Source organism: Talpa occidentalis, unplaced genomic scaffold, assembly GCF_014898055.3.
Source record: "Talpa occidentalis isolate TD23 unplaced genomic scaffold, MPIMG_talOcc4v2.1 talOcc4.2, whole genome shotgun sequence".
Lineage (NCBI taxonomy): Eukaryota > Metazoa > Chordata > Mammalia > Eulipotyphla > Talpidae > Talpa > Talpa occidentalis.
This window is the reverse complement of record NW_023602073.1, coordinates 149,236,315-149,255,695: the sequence shown is the minus strand read 5'-3', so window position 1 is coordinate 149,255,695 and position 19,381 is coordinate 149,236,315. Positions and strand designations below refer to the sequence as shown.

At 50.0% G+C, this 19,381-nt stretch overlaps 2 protein-coding genes across 5 annotated transcripts in view; one reads left to right on the top strand and one right to left on the bottom strand.

Moving 5' to 3' along the window:
* The window catches only part of PLG (plasminogen), a 37,626-nt gene extending 28,339 nt beyond the window's left edge, over nt 1-9,287 (top strand). For both annotated transcript variants that reach the window (XM_037520687.1, XM_037520688.1), the window contains 3 exons: nt 1,060-1,166; nt 8,202-8,347; nt 8,943-9,287. In XM_037520687.1, the coding sequence (XP_037376584.1) occupies nt 1,060-1,166; nt 8,202-8,347; nt 8,943-9,104 (415 nt within the window). In that variant the 3' untranslated portion in view covers nt 9,105-9,287. The remainder of the gene's footprint in view (nt 1-1,059; nt 1,167-8,201; nt 8,348-8,942) is intronic.
* Nucleotides 8,203-19,381, bottom strand: part of SLC22A3 (solute carrier family 22 member 3) — a 60,252-nt gene continuing 49,073 nt past the window's right edge. The window contains exons 8-11 of one of the 3 annotated variants that reach the window (XM_037520689.1): nt 16,558-16,666; nt 15,686-15,798; nt 12,369-12,468; nt 8,203-9,141 (exon numbers count right to left, since the gene is read on the bottom strand). In XM_037520689.1, the coding sequence (XP_037376586.1) occupies nt 9,060-9,141; nt 12,369-12,468; nt 15,686-15,798; nt 16,558-16,666 (404 nt within the window). In that variant the 3' untranslated portion in view covers nt 8,203-9,059. Of the gene's footprint in view, nt 9,142-9,222; nt 11,406-12,368; nt 12,469-15,685; nt 15,799-16,557; nt 16,667-19,381 lie in introns of those variants that run through there. The other 2 variants (XM_037520690.2, XM_037520691.2) reach the window with 2 other exon arrangements.

Genomic DNA, 19,381 nt, shown 5'->3' with positions numbered 1-19,381 from the left:
AAGTGGGAGGATGTATTTCAAAGCTCCTTACACACTGCAGAGCATGCGTGCATGCGCGCACACACGCACACACACACACGCACACACACACACTTCACCAACGCCAGCTCTCCTTCAGTCTCCCTGTTTCTGTGGAAATGGTGTTTTATGAAGCCGGCACAAAGGTCACCTGGCTTGTGCCACTTCAAGTTAGAAGCATTTGGAAACCGGTCCCAGCCAGCTAAATAAACCCGTGGCTACTTTGAGGAGGGCACGTTGGGGTCTGGGGCAGGCCCAGGGCATCTGGCAGAGCTGAGGGCAGTGGACGCTGAGCTGACCGGGGGACTGGGCTGGCCCAAGCCCATGCCCAGGGCTCCAAGCACTGCCCTCTGGGCCTGCCAAGCCTGACTGGGGCGACTCTTGGGTGTTTACGACTCTCGAGGGAGGAAAGAGAGGGGCTCCTTGGTTGGGCCTAAAGGGTGAATTCCTTTCCTGCACTCAGGTGCTTTCGCACCCGGAGAGGGCACACCTCGTCTTCCATCTGTTTCCATCAGAACTTCCTAAAGTAGAATGAGGCTTAGGATCAAAGCTCTAGTGTTGAAGAGGCCTGAAATCTCAGGTCGTTGTGCTCGTGCAGGCTGCTGGGCTCCCACCTCACGCATTCTGTGGGTTTGTGTCACACGCGCAGATGAGGAAACTTAGGCACCCAAAGTCCAGCCACTCGCGCAGGCCTGGCCCCATTACTGCTGTCACCACTCGGGGGCATTTCCTCCAGGCCTCCTGTCCACGCCCAGCCTCCACACTGGCCTGACCACGTGCTTTTCTGATGCCCGACGCGCCCGGGCAGGCGTGGGCAGCGAGTCTTTGCCATCCCTACAGCCTCCAGTTTCTTGTCCACATGGATGCCTGCGTGACACACTGGGTCGTGGGGTGCGCTAGGCCGACAAGAGGTGGAACAGGGCCTTCCACCAGCACAGGGTCAGCGGGATGGAAGTCCCGGCCTTCAGGGCTCCAGGCTCCTGTGGGCGGCTTCTCGTCCAGGAGGACCAGGCCCTTGACCCTAACTCTGCTCTGCTCCAGCCCCGCCATCATCACTGAGAAGGTGATCCCCGCCTGCCTGCCGAGCCAGAACTACGTGGTGGCTGACCGGACCTTGTGCTTCATCACCGGCTGGGGAGAAACCCAAGGTGAGAGGGATTTTGTGACTCACAGAAGTAACTGGTCGTTGACCTGCCATCTCATGGGAAAAGAGAGAGTTTTGGAGAAAGTTGGACAAAATCCATAAATGAGGCCCGCCCACCTGCCGGGGGTGCCTGCCCGTGAGTCCACAGTGGCTGCAGGGGGAGCCTGGTGAGGGAGGGGACAGTCTGGTCTCTTAGCCCATAATTCCAATGTTAATGTGTCCTCTGGCACGCAGGGTTTTGACACAAGACCGCAAATTAAGAGTGCTACGTTGCTTTCCACGGGCAGTGAGCCAGACTGAATTCCCATGGTGTAAAACAACAACAGAAATTACAGTTCAATTAGTCTCCCCAAATACCTGCTCCTCTGGCGTGTGTGGGGGCGGCCGTGCAGGCTGGGACAGACAGGACAGGAAAGGACAGGAGAGAAAGGCCCTGCGCTGTCCAGTTTTGCTGTGGCCCTTGGGGGAGGGAGAAAGAGGGACTGTTTATACAGGGTCCCGTATGCCCCTTTTGGGGATCCCATCTTCACTCTGTGCTGTGCCCTGATAATAACTGCATGTGCCTCACTGGGGTGGAAGCAACGGGTGAGGACGTCTTGGGTCTGCACCTCGCCCTCTCAGAGGACTGGGGAGGGCACAGCAGCCAGGCCCTGGGCAGGGGCTCTGGCTCTGCCACTCTGGGGCAAACTGACCACGTCACCCCCGACCCCCTCTGTACCAGGGCTGTGTGTGTTTCCAAACTGTGTTTTCTGTGATAGCTTTTTTGCACACTTTTTCATTAGAAGAAAGATTTTGTGGCTTAAAAAAAGCTCAAAGCTAGTGGTCTAGATAATTCCAAACCTGTCTTCCTTCTTTCTCTGCTCTTGCTCTTTTAAACCTTGCCTCTGCATTTCCTGCACCCCCTTTCCATGCTCTGGAGTCTGACCATGGAGGCAAGGGAAGGGGAAACTCAACAAACAAGGCGTCTCTGAGGGGGTGCCGGGTTGCCTCCGCTGTTTGCATTTAACAGCTGTGTGTTTAACCACCACACACCCCTGTACACGCAACATCTTGGTTTCCATTGAGCAAATGAGGGGCCTGAGAAGGCTCACCCCACAGACCCCAGCCGGGTGTGGTGAGACGCACCCGACTCCCTCTTACCAGCTGCAGGTCCTCGGAAAAGCACAGCCTCTTCGAGCCATTTCCTCTGCAGGACGTGGGTACGGGGCTTTGGTGGGGGATCCCCGAGCAAGGCCGAGTCCTGGCGGCGCCAGCGAGTGCAGTCCACTCCTGCACGGCTCCTCGCAAGTGGGAGAAAAATCCAACACAAATCGAATGACGCCACAAAGGGGTATTCTTAGGGAGCTGGGAACCGGCTGCCTGTCTTGGCGTCCCTGGAGCCAGGTCCCCGCCTGCACCCTGTGGGTGCTGTCAGCCACCCCAAGAGCACATGGTTTGTGAGCAGGTGCCAGGGGCTGCAGCTCTGCCAGGAGAAGGAGGGAGACCGGCTTCCCCTCGCAGCACTCACGGTCTGTCAGGCCCGGACCGGTCAGGGGCTGCCCTGGTGCCCATTTGCATTACCTGCATTACCTGCACCTGAGAAGCCCCTCGCGCCACGCCCAGGACAGGCGAAGGGCGGCTCCTGCCACAGGATTGGGGATGCAGGAGGGAAGGTTTCCCGGCAGCCAGAAAACCAACAGGCGCCCTCGGTCACAGCTGAGTCAAATCAGTTCTAAGCACAGTGCTGTGGACGCTGGCGTCGTCGTAGCCCCGCACCGGCCCTGCGTCAGGCGTCTCTGGGCCTCCTCTCCCCACTTGTGTGCCCTGGGAGGTCACTGTGAGGACTGGGCTGCGCGTGGGGCCCTCAGTGCTTCGGAGAGGGTGCTTTGGAGCAAACACCCCTTCTACGTCTGTTGTATCACCACCACCACCACCACCACCATCACCATCACCCCCAAACCATCATCACCATCAAGCAGCACCACCATTACAGTCTCCCCCAGAGCTCCCCATCATCATCACCACCATCCCCATCCCCATCCCCATCCCCAGCTCTCATCGTGAGGGCCGCTGTCCCCACCCCCGTCATCACAGTAATCACCAGCGCGTCACCCCCACCCTCCCCGTCATCATCACCAATTAACAAAACATAGACCTTATGTCGTCGACGCTGATGGAACCCAGGCCTGCCTGGCAGCCAAGTCCTCTTGCTGTTTCCCCTGTCCCAACCGCAACCCCCACCCCCGTACAGTCTAACCATCGTCCTGCACTGACTCCCTGACCCCATCACCTGTCTACTGAAGAAATGGCTATCAGCTGATTGATTGGACCAGGAGTCACAAAACACAAGTCAGGCCTGTTTTACCAATTTCCTAATCGTCAGCGGTGATAGCTGGTGAATCCGTATTTTTTTTAATTGAGGTAACACTGGTTTACAGCACTATATAAGATTCAGGGCAACAGGTTCTCATACCACTTCAGATGCATGCTGCCACATCACACCCACCACCAAAGCACCCATAATCCTGCACCACAGACCACTGGCCCCTCCCTGCTCTGCTCCCTATCCCCACTCTCCCCCTCTAGTAGCCTCCGTTCTGCAGCCAAAGTTCTACTCTTTGTTTTGACTTAGTTTTTTTCTGTTTCTTTTTTTTTTTTTTTTTTTTGTATTCCACACGGGTGAAATTATCTAGTATTTGTCTTTCTCCTTCTTAGCACAGCCCCCTCCAGTTCCTTCCATGTTGTCACACATGACAAGAGTTCATCTCTTTTTCTAGCTGAGTAGTATTCCATTGTGAGTATATATCTCATCGCCTTGATCCGCCCGTCTGTAAATTGGGCACTTGGGTTGTTTCTATAGTTTTGCTATTGTAAATAGTGCTGCAGTGAACCTAGGTGTGCATGTGGGCTTTTGAACTAGTGTTTTTGCAATCTTTGGATAAATACCAAAGGATGGAATTGCTGTGTCATCTAGTAGGTGTGTTTTCACACCTACTAGTAGGTGTGTTTCAGGTATGGTTTCCTACCATTTTGAGGAACCTCCATATTGTTTTCCATTGCAGCTGGACCGGTTGCATTCCCACCTCCAGTGTATGAGGCTCCTTTTTCTCCACATCCTCGCCAACACTTGTTGTTTCTGTGTTTTTTGTTTGTTTGTTTGTTTTTTGATATGGCCTTTCTCACAGGCCTGGTATCTCATTGTGGCTTTGATTTTCCCTGATGAAAAGTGATGTTAAACATTTTTTCACATTCCTATTGAGCATCAATGTGTTTTCTTTGGAGAAGTGTCTATTAGCTCTTCTCTTTGGGGAAGTGTCTATTTAACTCTTCTTCCCACTTTTTTATTGGGTTCCTGGTTTTCTTACTGTTCGGTTATGTGATTTCTTTTAGATCTTGGCTATCAGCCTCCTTGTCAGATACATAATTTAAAAATATATTCTCCCATTCAATAGGGTGTCTTTTTGTTTTAGTGGTGACAGTTTCCTTTGCTGTGCAGCTTTTTACTTTGATGTAATCCCGTTTGTATATTTGCATTTCTTGGCATTAGAGTCGAGTCCCCAGAGACATCACTGAAGCCAGCGTCATGGAGAGTTTCGCCGATGTTTTCTTCTATGTTTTATGGTTTCTAGTCTTACCCCCCATCTTTAATCTATTTTGGGTTAATTTTTGTGTGTTGTGGTTTGGGTTCAACTTTCTGCCTGTGGCTGTTCAGTTTTCCCAATTTGTTGAAGAGACTCTCCCCTCTGCTATGTACACTCTGGCCTCCTTTCATAGATTACCTGTCCATAGAAGTGTGGATTTATTTCTGGGCTCTGAATTCAATTCCATTGGTCTCAGTGTATATTTTTATTCTAATACTTTACTGTTTTTATTACCATAACTTTGTAGTATAGTCTGAAGTCTGGGAGTAGGAGCCTTTCCTCATCTTTTTGGTGAAGATTGCTTTGGCTGTTCAGGGAAATTTCAGTAATACTTGCTCTATTTCTTTGAAGAATGCCATTGAAACCTTGATAGGTATTCATTGAGGCTAGATATTGCTTTGGGTAAGATGGCCGTTTTAACACTGTTTTTTTTGTTTTTTTTTTTTTTTAATAGAGGCATGTTTTATTTATTTATTTGTTTGTTTGTTTTTTGTTTTGTTTTATACAAGCACTGGGTACAGTCAGAAGCGCGGGAGGGTGAGAGAATTCACCAGAGCCAGAGCGGGGAGCAGAGCAGGCAGAAGGACCGAAGGACACTGCTGAGGGGAGCAGCGGGCGGCAGGAGAGGTCTGCGTGCCATGTGGGACCCTCCTCGGGGGGCCGGGGAGCAGCCGGGGATCGAACCGGCGCTGTGGAGGCTGCGGGCAGCTTCGCAACCCAGCGCTCAACCGCTGCGCCCCCGGGGAGGCCCCGTTTTAACACTGTTAATTCTTCTAAACCATGAGCAACGGATAGCTTCCATTTCTTCTTCCATTTCTTTAACAATGCCCTTCAATTTTCACTGAATATATGTTTCATCTCCTTTTTTTTTCATTCCTAGGTATTTAACACTTTTTCATACTACTGTTTTCTTCATTTCTTTCTCTTCGAGTTTGTTATTAGCATATAGGACCACAACAGAATGTTGTTTGTTGTAACCTGCCATCTTACTGAACTGATTTATTGTTTCTAATTTTTTTTTTTATTTTAGGGGCGTCTTTAGGGTTTTCTATGCATATTGTCCTGTCATCTGCAAATAGTGAACAGCTTCACTTCTTTCCCAATTTCTACCATTCTTTTGCCCAATTGCTGTAGCTAGGACTTTCAATACCATGTGGACTAGTAGTGGGGAAAGTGGACATCCTTTCAGTTTCTCATCATTGAATATGACATTAGCTGTGCATGGCCTACATGGCCTTTATTATGTTGAGGTATGTTCCTTCTATCTCTTTTACTAAGAATTTTTATCATAAACAAGTGCTGAATCTTGTCAAATGCCTTCTCTGCATCTATTGATATGATTATATGATTTTTGTCTTTCCTTTTGTTGTGAATTACTTGGTCAGTCAGTGTCCCGGTCTCGCTGACATCTGTAGTCTCCGCTTCTCCACAAAGTCTTTCCCAACTTTGATATTCCAAATGCAAAGTAAGTGTGAGGCCTAGGACTCATTTGGATGATCCCCTCATCAACAATCACCAACCCCGTGGGACTCCTGCTTCCTCTTCCTGACCCCATGGACTCCCCATCAGAGCTCCTATGTCCTGGTCACCCGCTGTCTTCCTGCTCTCAAAAATGCCATCTCTACTGTGACCACAGGATGGCAGCACATCTCCACTGACCACGTCAATGTCTGTCAGGGTGGACGGCACACTGCGTTAGGGAGTCTGTCTCGACCAAACAGCAGATAAAAGATCAGGACACTCTAATAAATCGATTTTCAGCAAAATATTTTGAGAAGGCTGCTCCCCCACATGCCCACTCGAGTCAAATAGTGCACCCACCCTGCTTCCTCCTTGGCCTCTGCCCCGCAGGGGCTGGGACTAGCCTCTCCTGCCAAGCGGGTGGTCCTCTCAGATACAGTTTGTGTTAACTCGAGGTGGAGCGTACATTTCCCAAACTCAAGAAATTATGCTAGTTTATTCAGTGTCTTTGAAGAAAAGATAATACTCCCTGTCTTGGCTCTTCCAACTAGCAAAGTAAAGGCGTTTGCTAAATTCTGGTGAAAACTGAGCTTGCAAAATTGGAAAACTAGATTGTTTGTGAAAATGCTGGTGTGTCCATCTGGAAAACCAACATTTCTTCTGGAATGTTGCAAATATCCTACTCAATTTGGCAAAGTGAAAAAACAAACCAAAAACAATTATTCACAAAAGAAGAAATGCAAGTAAAACAAGCTTACAACAGAATGTTATTCTCCAGAATTATAAAAGAATGAACTTCAAAAACGAATAGAACAATTTCCACCTATAGTATCAGCAGATATTTGAAAAATATTAAGTACCCATAAGGGTGTGATGAAGTGATTGTTTTCTCTGGTGACCTTTTCCACTGCCATACCTTTGGGAAAATAATTTGGTGGTGCTGGTGGGAACCATACGTGTGTTTATATAATTTCTGGGGACTTAAGAAATTTCTGGGGGCTTAAGAAAATATTAAGGAATATGAATAAACTGTGTGAGCACAGCTGTGGAACATGGGAAACAACTGCAGGAGCCTGTGAAGATGATGGTGAAGAATTTGGGCAATGATGCCATGGTCCTAGGTTCAAATCCCAGCTCCACCACCTATTTTCTGGGTGACCTTGGACAAACTGCACACCCTCACTAGGTCTCAATTTCTTTAACTGAAACAGGAGTGAGAAAGTGTCTATTTCCAGGGCTCAAGTTAAGGACTGAGATATAGCACATGAAGAGTGTGTGCCTGGAAAGGTTAGTAACAGCTATTCCTCTTCCTTTTCTTACATTATTTGTTGTGGTAAAATACATCTAACATAAAATGCACTCTTTGAAGAGTACAGTTCGGTGGCGTTCAGTAAGCTTGTCATCTCGGTGAACCATCACCACTATGTCCAGGATGCCCTCACCCGGAAAGGAAACCCCAGCCCCACAAGGCAGGCACTCCACATTAAAATGTTAGTTACAAAGATGGTGGGATAATAAAAAAAAAGTTCTTATTATATAATGTGTGTGAGAAAAGCAAGAGATATGCTCATGCAGTGTATTAAAAGAAAAATAGAAAAAGACTAAGAGAAAATATATAAAAGTAGCAGTCACTGTGTTTCTCAAACTCTATATCCTAAAATGTAAAGACAACAAAATAACAGCAACAGAAATCCTACCAACACTGTAAAAAAAAAAAAACCCAGATGATAAAATTCAGGTCCTGGGAACACAACATCTGATGAAATGTTTACATATTTAAGGGTCAAAAAGAGAGAAGAGTGTTCCAGCAGTGTGGACACTGTCCCCTTGTCTTGTCTCATCCAACCTCGAGGACAGGGGAGGTCGACCACTGCTTCTCCGCTGTTCTAGAACTTTCCTTGTGAGCAAGTTTTGGATCCAGTAAACTTTACTCATTTCTTTCATCTTTTTAAACACAGGCACCTTTGGTGCTGGCTTGCTCAAGGAAGCCCAGATCCCCGTGATTGAGAATAAAGTGTGCAACCGCTACGAGCTTCTGAATGGAAGAGTCAGGTCCTCTGAGCTTTGTGCTGGGGACTTGGTCGGAGGCACTGACAGCTGCCAGGTAAGCAAAGTCTCTAGAGAGCAAAGTTGATCTTGTGCTGACCTGCCTAGGGCTTCTTGGCTATTTCGGCCCCAAAGTGGCAAATTCATGAAGGATTTGTCAACCGAGGTCACAAACTAGGACTGATGGATCCCCAAACCCCATAGGCCTGACCCCCAATCCTGATGCAGGTCATCTCAGGTGATTTCTGGGCCTGGAGTCACAGGTTGGGTGTAAGTAGGTAGCTCGGATCCATCACTGTCAAGAAACACATGCTGCCTGGGAGCGTGCTGGGTTGAGGGGGGGGCGCTGAGTAGGGAGGGGCTGTAAGACAAGACCAGCTGCACCTGCCCCACAATAGTTCTTGGGGCTACTCTGTCTAGGAGAATCCCCACAGTGGGAAGGGATGAGTAGACTAGTCACGAGGGATTTTCTTCGTCAGGAAATACTAAGTGGTGTGGTTTTGTTGAAAATATTTTGCTTGGTACTGAAGCACAACAGATGTTCAGATGATATGTTGAGAAGGTCCTTTCTGATTGTAAAGGAATGTTTAAGTGCTGGGAAAACTCACACCCCATAATAAAACCACGATGGCTGACTCCCTCCCTCTGAACAGGGCGACAGTGGAGGACCTCTGGTTTGCTTCGAGAAGGACAAATACATTTTGCAAGGAGTCACTTCTTGGGGTCTTGGCTGTGCGCGCCCCAATAAACCCGGTGTCTATGTGCGTGTATCAAGGTTTGTTAACTGGATTGAAGAAACAATGAGTCGTAACTAACAGTTGGGAGACAGCGGAGCATCCACCAATCTGGAAGCTGAAATATGGAGAGGGAATTTAGTATGCTCAGAGTAATTGACATTAATCAAATGAAGAAACTTCTTGTTACCATCTGCCAAATCGCAACATTTTTTAATATTGTTGTGGATAAATTTTTCCAGTCCCGTGGGTGCACAGGCTGTGACAGGCAACACAGTTTGGACATATGTTGAAAATAAACCATGTACTTTAAGTTTTTGATCTTCCTTGTTTCCATTTCTTTGTTCATCCTACCAATTTTCAACAGAGTAGCTAACAGATTTTGCTCTTTTCCCTCACGTATAGTCACATAAAGACTGCGGAGCCTGTGGGACCATGGCGATGTGAGCCCAGAACTCCTAAGTTTGTTGTGTGTCTCTCTTGTGGGTGAAAGGTGGCTGGACACACATCTTCCATGTGTTTATTTTTGGCAATGAGATAAATGTTTTCAGAGCACAACAGGTATGTGGCGGGCGGGGGTCATGAGAACAAATTCTATTCTTGGGAATGAAATCTGTTCCTGACAGCTCGACCGTGGCCAGCACAGCCGACACCGGCAGTTGTGCGCTGTGAATTGGGCAGTGGGTGTGTAATCCAAGACCAGCTAGAGTCTGAATGTTATTCTGGGTCACATCTGAGTCTAGAGATGGTGCCAAGTGCTTACTAAGGAACAAGGAACATAAGTGACTCCTTAATTCCCACTGCTGACTGGCCACCGGGGTGGACAGCGCTAAGGTCACCCAGGCATAGTGTATTTACAGGGACATGTGTTTGGGAGGAAGAGCAAGGATGGACATTGATTTTCCTTGGCAATTTAAAATTTTTATTCTTACCAGAACCAAAATACAATTCAAAGGTGATAGTATCGAAGAGCAAAAGAGAAGGAAGCAGAGGCCCAGTGTGTGTGGATGAGGGTGGATGCCCGGCGCACCCCGCACGAGCTGTGCTCCTTTCAGCACCAAACAAGATGCTCCTCATCAACTCTGGTGGGGGTTTTAAGGATCAAGAAGCTTATTTTACAATCAACACACACGACACACGTGTTGTCACCTGTTCACACAGGAACTCTCCTCCTCGGCCAGCTTTCCCTTCCGCGCCCATTTTGCCCATGAGCACAAAAGAACCCATTAAAAAGCTCTGCAGAAGCCACGTGCTGAATCTGAAAATATAACAAATGTGATAGGAAGCAGACCTCGGGCAAGGCAGCATACTGTAAAGGCACACCTCGGAAGCCTCGGGCACTAAAAAGATCCAATCCCTCGGGGGTGCTTAAAAAGTCACTTAGAAAGCTTCTGCTCATTCTTGAAGCATGGATCCAATGGGCCTTTTCTTTCCATTACCACGGCAGCTTCTTCCTAAGACAAAAGCGTCCAGCTAGAATGAGAACTGTCTGTGGTTTCCCCGCTTGACCACAGATGCCGTCACCCTCACAGACCTGACCTCACAAATACAAGACACATATCCCTTTGTGATTAAAATCACGAGGCTCATGCCATCATAATCCACAATTTTGTTTAGTAAAGAGCTAAGGACGGTGCTCACTGTCCCCTAAAGGGGGCCCAAACCATCCTGAATCTCAGGACTGAAAGTGACTTTAAAGAACAGAGCCAACCCCCCGAATTGCACTGCAGATTTGTTCTTAGCTATGGAAATAGCCGGAAGGCAGCGACCCCAGGTGCCGTGGGGCCGCAGAGCTCAGGGCCAGGAGAGAAAGTGGTGGCTCAGTGCCTCGTGCCCTGCGGGCCTTAGATCCTGTCTCTCCACAAACAGGCCCCCCAGGTCGCCCTCCTGCAGGTATCTTCAGGCCCTCAGCTCAGAGTTATGTCTTGGGGATCGCTGACGGCCCCATTGTTGTGCAGACTCCCCAGATCCAGGTCCTGCAGTCTTGATGCAGCTGTGATGGGAACTGGACGGGGCTTCACTTGTACCCGGGACCAAATGGGCCAGGCTCCAGGCTCCAGCCTCAGGAGGAGCTGCGAGCACAGCAGCTTGTCTCTCGCCGTCCGCACCTGGCGTGGGCTCGGAATGGAGATGCGTCTTGACCCGGCCAACATTGTATAAAAATATCCAGATAGGTTGAGTGTCTGTACAGTATTAAGAACACGTAGAGCTGCACAGCTCCCCGCAGCGTAAGTGGACACACAAGTCTCCGCAAGGCATGTCGGGTCCTTGGGGGATCAGTCAGACAAGTTTCCTCCTTCGTTTTTCTCAGGGGACCTCAGAGGCGGGAGCTAGAAACTTGGGTTTCCTTTTTCCTGCCACACGTACAGGCCTGCGGACTAACTGGGCCAAGGAGAAAGGAGAGAGTGCGTAGGAAGGATGAGAGCACTGGTTAGAGCCGTGTTTCACTCAACACCCTAGTTGGTTTTGATCAAACACACTCGCAAAAACCCAACTCACGGGAGACGTAAGTGTCTCCCGGCTGTCAGCGCTGACTGGCTAGTTAGCGCCACGACACATACGCTCTTTACGAACTTCCGAGCCACAGGGTTTGGAAGGAGCCGCCGGCGTGAATGAAACCGCAGAAAGGACACAGCACTGCCGTGCAGGTGTACAAGGGAAAAGCTACCAGGATTCATGGTCTGGAGCTGAGTGGGTTTTTCCCAGAGCGCATAACCACGGACACCTCCGGGCGCTTAGCGCCGACAGCCGTAAATCACTCTCACTAGCTGTTTCTCCAAGGGGAGAGATTGGGCATAATCAACTCCTTCACCCAACTTTTTATTATGAAAGTCACAAGCATACAAAAATTAGAATTTGTGTCTCTTGAATTTGGGTCTATTCTTCGTGTGTGTGTAGCTGGGGGATGACTCTCCTGGGGGTGCCCCTCTCCACCCGCATCTCTCTCTCCCCGTGTCTCCCTCTGAGGTCACGGTGATGGGGAGCAGAGCTCTGACCTGCGACCCCTCGTCCTCCTCGCTATTGTTTCCTGATGGGCTTGAAAATCTGACCCCAACAGCTTTGGGAATCAAGAGAGTGTGTCGCTCGCTCGGTGGAAGGGCAGCATCAGGCTGGCTGGTAGAGCCCCTTGGGCCGGATGCTGGGATGCGTGAGCTCCCACGTGTGGGCGGCCCGCGTGCAGGAGAGCAACCTGCCTGGCGCCGCCACCCGCAACCGGGGCGAAAGCGCGCGGACGGGTGCGGTCCCAGCCATGGCCGCCCAAGGGTGATGTTTTCTCAGCACATCCCGTCCCCCGCGAGCGGAAGTGCGGCTTTCGTTTCAGATGTGCTGAGCTGCATACAATACCTGCCGAGTTTTTCCACATCGTCCACTGTCTCTGGCAAGACGATACCCTTGGTTTCAGGCAGGAGCATCACGAGGCCACCGCAGACAGAGGCCAGGATACCTGGAAACAGGGGGGAGGCGTCACCCCAACAGGAGCACACAGCTGGGCCCCTCAGCCCTCCCGCTTACTCCAGAAGCAGATGTGCTCATGAAGCTTCACGGGCCCCGCACCAGCAGCCGGGGTTCACACAGACCTGGGGTCACACAGACCTGGGGTCGCACGGCCCCACCGCAGCAGCTCAGGTCACCCCAGCCGGCCCTCATTGATCTCGCCACGTTTCCGATGTTCTCTGTCTTCCTAAACCTGTGCCCGTCGGCCTGCACTCTTGATATATGTCCCCTCGCTCATCCACTTACTAATTACTGTCTGTGAGTCTACTAAGTGCAAAGCTCTCGGAGAAGGTCTCACCTCCCGCTTCACCAGAAGACAAGCCGGCAGAGAGGGGTCGCGGCAGCTTCCCTTGGCCACACTAGAATTCCCCCCACGCTCCCCTGCCCTTCCTGGTGGAGCCTCTGTGAGCTCTTCCCTGCCCAGTCCAAGGACGATGCCTTGGAGTCTTCGGGGCACCTCCCTGGAGAGGAGCCCCCTCTGCAGTACCTTCCCTCGCCAGCGGAGGTGCTGCGCCATATGCAAATCTCTCTTCTTTGTAGAACCTTCTATCAGGCCCACATTGTCCTGAGTTACCAGCCCCTCTCTCTGTTCTTGAGAGCTGACTCTTGAAACCCCATCTTCCCACACGCCTTCCTAGGCTGCCGCCACACTGGCAGCTCGCCGCGGCCACAGACCCAGCGACCCAGCTCCTCCTCCTCGCTGCTGGCCTGGCCCAGTCCTGGCTGGTGACCGCACTCGCTGGGGCTGGCTTTCCTGCCCCGTGCCCTCTGCTTGCCCTGCTGCCGTAGCGGCCCTCTCCTTCCCGGCTCTGCTCCCTCTGCTGTCCCTGACGCGCTCCTCGGGGCTCTGTCCCAGGCCTCTTCTTTCCTCTCTGTGCTATATGCTGGGTGAACTCGGTCACTCCCACTTTCAAAGTCTGTCTAGATCAGATGGCTTCGAGACTCCTCACCTGCGTGCAACCCACTGAGGCCTCTGGCTTCTCCGTGTCTAGACGGGTTTCTTGCAGCCGTTGTGTCACCGTGTCATATCTACCCCCCTGGCACTCACCAAACCAGAGCCTGGCCTCGCTGACAGTTTCCCAGCAAAAGGCCTGGGCGTCCCGCCTCACTCAGCCTGTCTTGCCAGTTTTACTTCTAATATATTTCTTGAATCGCTCTCCAACTCGCCATGCCCCGTCTGCGCTGTGAGTCCACCATTAACGACCTCTCACCTGATTACGTTCGTTTCACTGTCTTGCCACGAACATCGCCCCCTCCAATTCAGCTGCATCTCTGGCATCGCTCATACTTCTAAAGGCAAATCTCATACCATCAGCCCCACCGTAACACTCTCCAGCAGCGCCCACTGCTGTCAGGAGAAGGGCGACCCTTCACAGTCCGCCGGGACCCTTCCTGGTGTGCCGGCCTCTGCCCCCAGCTGCCGCTGCCTGGCGCACACGCCCCACCCTTCAACTTCCCCCTGCCAGAGGCCACCTCCTTCCTCTGGCTCCAGGCCTTCTCCCCGCCCACACCCTCACCTGGAGAATTTCCCCTCATCTTCAGATCTCAGCCTAGATGCTGGTCCCTCCTTCCTGACGTTCCCCTCACTCAGCGGCATGGTCCTCCCAAGCGGTGCTCCCTGCCCCTTTTCCTCCAGGCTTTATCACACTCTTGTTGTACCTGCTGGAAACCTGGCTTTCTCCCCAGCCAGACTGTGGCACCAGAACCCAGCTTACGCGCCCTCCTTGCAGGCTGCCATCGGAACGCCTGGGCTGCTGGACCACGCGCTTGGCTGAACGAGGGAACTCTGTTTGCTTTGCCGCGCTAGCTAGAGAACCAACACTGAGCTTCATGTTCAGATTCCACGAAATAATTCGAACTGAGCTCTTATTGAATCCCCGGGTGTTAAATCAGCGGAAGCTGACTTTACTGTCCCGAGGACTATTAAAGGGATTTTGTATCACGCAGGATATAAGATCGACTCAGTATTTTCATTGAATTGAACGATGCATGAAAAACATTCTCTGGCAGGAGTAAGAAGTGCAGGTGGGGAAGGGAGGTGAGGAAGAAGCTGATCTGCTTCCTTTGTTGCTGAGGAGGGGAGGGGGTTGTGAGGTCCAGGTAGAAAGAATGTACCAAAAGCTGACATCTGTGAAGTCGTTTGTAAAAGGGGGCTGGGATCCATGACAGAGAAATTGCATTACTTGTCTCTTTTGAAATAGTTCAAAGGCCTTTGGAGCGGGCCAGAAGTTATTGTTTTATGCAGCCATCAAGCAAACAATTGTTGATGACTCTGGACTTGGAGTGAGAGGACAGGCTCAGTCAGGTCCTTTTCATCCTCTCGACAATCGGTAACTGATTATAAATAACTGAGAACAGACTGCTAACATTAATCAAGGTTTTTCTTTAACCACTTAACTTCATCTTCCTCTTTCGCTGCCTTAGGATGTCCCAATTTTATCCCTCCTTGGAGCATTTTCATTGAATTGAATGATGCATGGAAAATATTCCCTACTGGAAGTAGGGAATGTTTTAAGTTTCCTACTTGGACCGGTACCCTGAATTGCAATTCTTTGACCCCAGATTAAACACACTTTGTCTTTGTAGTGACTGCCTGAATTTTTAGGTTGCCAGTTGAGACAGCCCTGGCCTGGATGTCCTTAGGGTTCCTCCTTTGTGAAGGTTCCTGCCTTCGTTGGAAGCAGGGAGCGGGGAACAAACTTGGGAATGACCAAGAGGCGACCAGCAGTGCACGGGGATTGCGTGGCTCTGCTTTCAGTGGCGTGTGCTGGGCAGCAAAGCGAACTGAGATATGCTGTGGACAGAGAGCACTGAGGCTACATTAGTTTTCCGGCTTATTGGGAAACAAACTGAATGTGCGATTCTGTCCCCTGAAAACCACTGATTCTGATGCCCAGTGCCATAAAAGTTTCATAGCATTTGATCCTAAACTTGGAACCTAAACAAAGAAAGCTAAATTGAACTCTGTTCATCCAACCCTGTAATATAAATTGAAATTATTTAGGGTTTCCCGTTTCATTGCAATCAGATTCTCCTCAACAGGGAAAAAGACGTCCTAGACTAGATGGCTGTCCTCGGAGTCAGACAGAGCAGTCACTGCAGAGCTCTGTCAGTGTACAGAGTGATGATGAAAGCATTTCAGAACAATCTGCCAGGCGAGTTCTTACCGAAGATGATGAGCGGTAGCTCTAGCCAAACAGCTGCCAGCCGGAAGAGCAGAAACGGGGCCACGATGCCCCCAAAATCACATAGCCCGGAACACAGCGAAACTCCGAAGTTCCTGTGGGAGAAAACTGTTCTCAATGAAGAATATTTAAATAAACTCAAAACAAACAAAACATCCAGACATAAAGAGGAGAGAAATTGTAACCATCTCTAGAAATTTTAACCTTGAAAAGGGACACGATCGCATACTCTAGCAAAACTTCCCATTTCACATCTGGGTGGGTGCTGAGTCATGGTGAGGAAGGAGAGGATGGACAGGATGGTGAGGAGGGACAGGAGGGACAGGATGGTGAGGATGGAGAGAGGATGGTAACTCTCCAGCAGCAGCTCTCTACCCAGCCCACACCGTGACATTTCCAGGTGGGTGGACAGAGATCTGTGCCCATGGTTTCCCCCCAGGAGAGCAGCCCATTTGCAATAGTCCCTGCACACAGCTTCATTCTGGCCTCTGGCAGTTGGCTCTCACGGGCTCCAGACCTTGACAGAGCTGCAGCCTTCCCCAAGATGACGCTGAATGAGCACAGATTTGACCCACGAAGCAAGCGTACTAACTAGGGGTTCTGCTCCCAGCTCTCGTCCTCGCCACAGAACCAGGGTTATGTCTAAAGGTACTGACACTAGAATTGCGTCCATCCCCAAATGCAGGAAATAGTAACCAGAGAGCAGCTGTGACTCAACTGGTCCTTTGCACTAACTGAGCACGGCCAGACAACATCAGCGCCAAACCAGGGGGACTTTCCTAGTTTTGAAGTCAAGGTAAGACTTTTGGCTGCAGAACAACTTTCAGAAACCATGACAAACTTGTTGGACTTGCCGTAATGTCGTCGGGTACAATTCTGAATTCACCAAATAAACGATTTCAAAGGCCATGGTTATCCCGAGTCTTCCCAGGGTAGCAACAGTGGTCCTCAGCCACGGTATTCCTGCAACACAGAAAGTGTAGAAGAGGAGAATCAGGGGTTTGCTTTCAGCAAGACTTTATGTACAAAGCACGCTTGCTCCATGTCCTCCCATCTCTATGTCTTTGCTAATTTCAAAACCAGCCAGTAGATACTTTCTAATGTTGCAGCCAAATTTCAGCAGCAGCAACCCCTGGGATGATAGCTCATTTTACAGTATTTGGGTCACTTTTCTGAGCAAGAGTAAATTCTAGAAAGAGCATTCAAGGCCACTGTTCAAGCAGCCAATGAAAGCGATGTTGCAGGCACTGCCTTCCTGATGGCTTGGAGTACACGGGAAGAAAATCTCCACTTGCGATCTTGAAAGCCATCACCACAGTCTGTCGTCCACCTGTCCTCTCTGTGTGGACTCTTCCCACTGGCTATTCCCAACAGGAAAAGTCCAGATGAGGAAGCTGACTTTGGTCCTGTAGAGTAACGAGTCTTCAAGGCTGGGATCATTGGGAGGGACCATCACTAGCATGTTCTTATTGCCTTGCTCATTCCCAATCTTGCTGCTGCTTCCACATAATCACCCAGAAGAAGTCAGATTCTTAAATACAAGTCGGTTCATCCATTTTTCAAATGAGCTCTTCAAGGGCTGCTGTAGCTGCATAAAGAAACTTTTTTTTCTCCATAGTAACGGGTAGGAAATGCCAACTCTTCTCCATTAAATATTTTCTTTTTTGTGTGCTTGAAAGGAAGGAGTAAACCATTTTTGTTCTAAAAAGTCAGTGCTCTAAATTTCTTAGGAGTTGTGCAACCTGCACCATGCTTTCATAGCGGGCTTGGAGTGAGGACACCCGATGCCAAGAACAAGCGCGCCCCTACTCTCCAAGGCAAGGGGAGGGCATCAGGATGTGTCTGACATTCATCTTGGAAACGAAGCCTTTCCTTTTACACTCACACTAATGCTCACTCAGCCCTAAATCATCCTTGTGCTTCCAGAATTATTACACTTTCTTGACTATATAATTTTTCAGTTGACATGTAGACATGAATGATGAGGGTGAAAAAAGAGAATCAAACTCAGTGGACTCAGAATATGCAACTAACAAACAAAAAAAAAGGCTGAAGCTCATGAAGTCAACCACTTAGCCTCAGGAAGGCAAGCAGGAGGAAAGATGGCTCAAGAATCCAGATCATGGCTGGGAGGATCCAGCTCAGTGCAATCTGACTGCAAACAGGCGGCGGAGGTCCTGGTGTCCTCGATGTTTTCCCCAGCGGAGAACACCTGCAGGTCTCACATCAGGGGAGGGAGTCCCAGGCCGCGCCCGTGTGCCGGGCGGCCATCTGCTCTGGCAGGGAACAGGTGTAAACACGCGCTGTATTTAGGCTTTGTTTTTTCATTAAGACTAGGGAGCGGGGAGGAAATGCCTTCCAACCCCCTTCAATGAGCAAGTGGTGCAGCGCCAGGTGGGAGCTCATGCCCAGATTCCCTGGGTCCCGGCCCGATGGGGCAGCCACCCACCGCTCTCTGGCCGCAGGGAGTGTCGCCTGCAACTGTGGAAAGAATTTGATGATCCAGGTTAGGTCCCTCAGTTCCGGGGCTTTTCCCTACTGAATGAAAATTGCTGTGTAAACGAGTCCCACCGGCAACCTCAGTGACAATTTAAGTTGACAACAGAGAGCAGGAATGTGTTCTTGGAAAGAAGCAACCAAGCAAGAAACCAAATTAAAACACGCACACCAGGCAAAACGTACACAGTGAGCTCGGTGACTATAGATAGACAACCGGACAATTCAGTAAGATAGTCAGAAAGCCCTATCAAGTTGGCACTGTCGGGGCAAAAAGCAAATCATCCTGTACCTCTCTGGCTTCTTCTAGGCTGGAAAATAGTCACACAAACACCAGACAGACTGGTAAGAATAAAAAGCCAAAGAGACGTTCAATAATAACACGTGCACCTCCTAAATACATGGGGAGGGTCCAGCATGAAAAACTTGCCCACATGACTTCGGACACCATTTAAAATAGGGCCCCCGGGGGGCTGAGGGCCCGGGAGGAGAGGCCAGTTAGGGAGGTCACCAGGGAAGGCATAGCAGACAAAGGTATGCAGATTTAATTTCTGACACCTCCATTGAAAAAGGTACGTCATCCAGTGCATGCCCTCACAGAAGTTCACAAGTAAATGTCCTTTGCAAAAGCAACCTCCATGCAGCCTGCAGAGTCCCTACTATGAAATCAACCTTCTGCCAAAGACATATTTGGGGGAGGCAGACTTTTGCTCTCCCCCAGCAGCCTCTCACGCACACGGTCTGTTCCACGTGCTGACCTTACTCTGAAAGACTCTCAGCTCATTCCAAGCAGTGGAGGCCAGTCTCGCCACAGAGGCTCTGGGGCTGACGCGTGTCAGGAGAGAGAGGTCCCACAGGCACTGCACTGTGGGTCAACATATTTGACAATGGACTAGGAAGTGCACATTGTGTGTGAGTATAATATGTACACACCAAAACAATGATCATCCCAGTAAAATGTTTGGTTCATCCTGGAGGGGCAGATGACATCTTTGGGGAGCAAAGACAAAAAACACAAGACAATTTAAAAATAAGCACTGTAATAAGATGTGATTCTTTGGGAGAGTCTCCCCTCCTGGCCTGGTAGGCCTGACAGTGAAACCACTGACACAGATTCACAGGCCCCACCTTGGAGCCCATGAGGGATCTGCAGCCTTTCAACCCACAGGAGTGCCCAAGGAA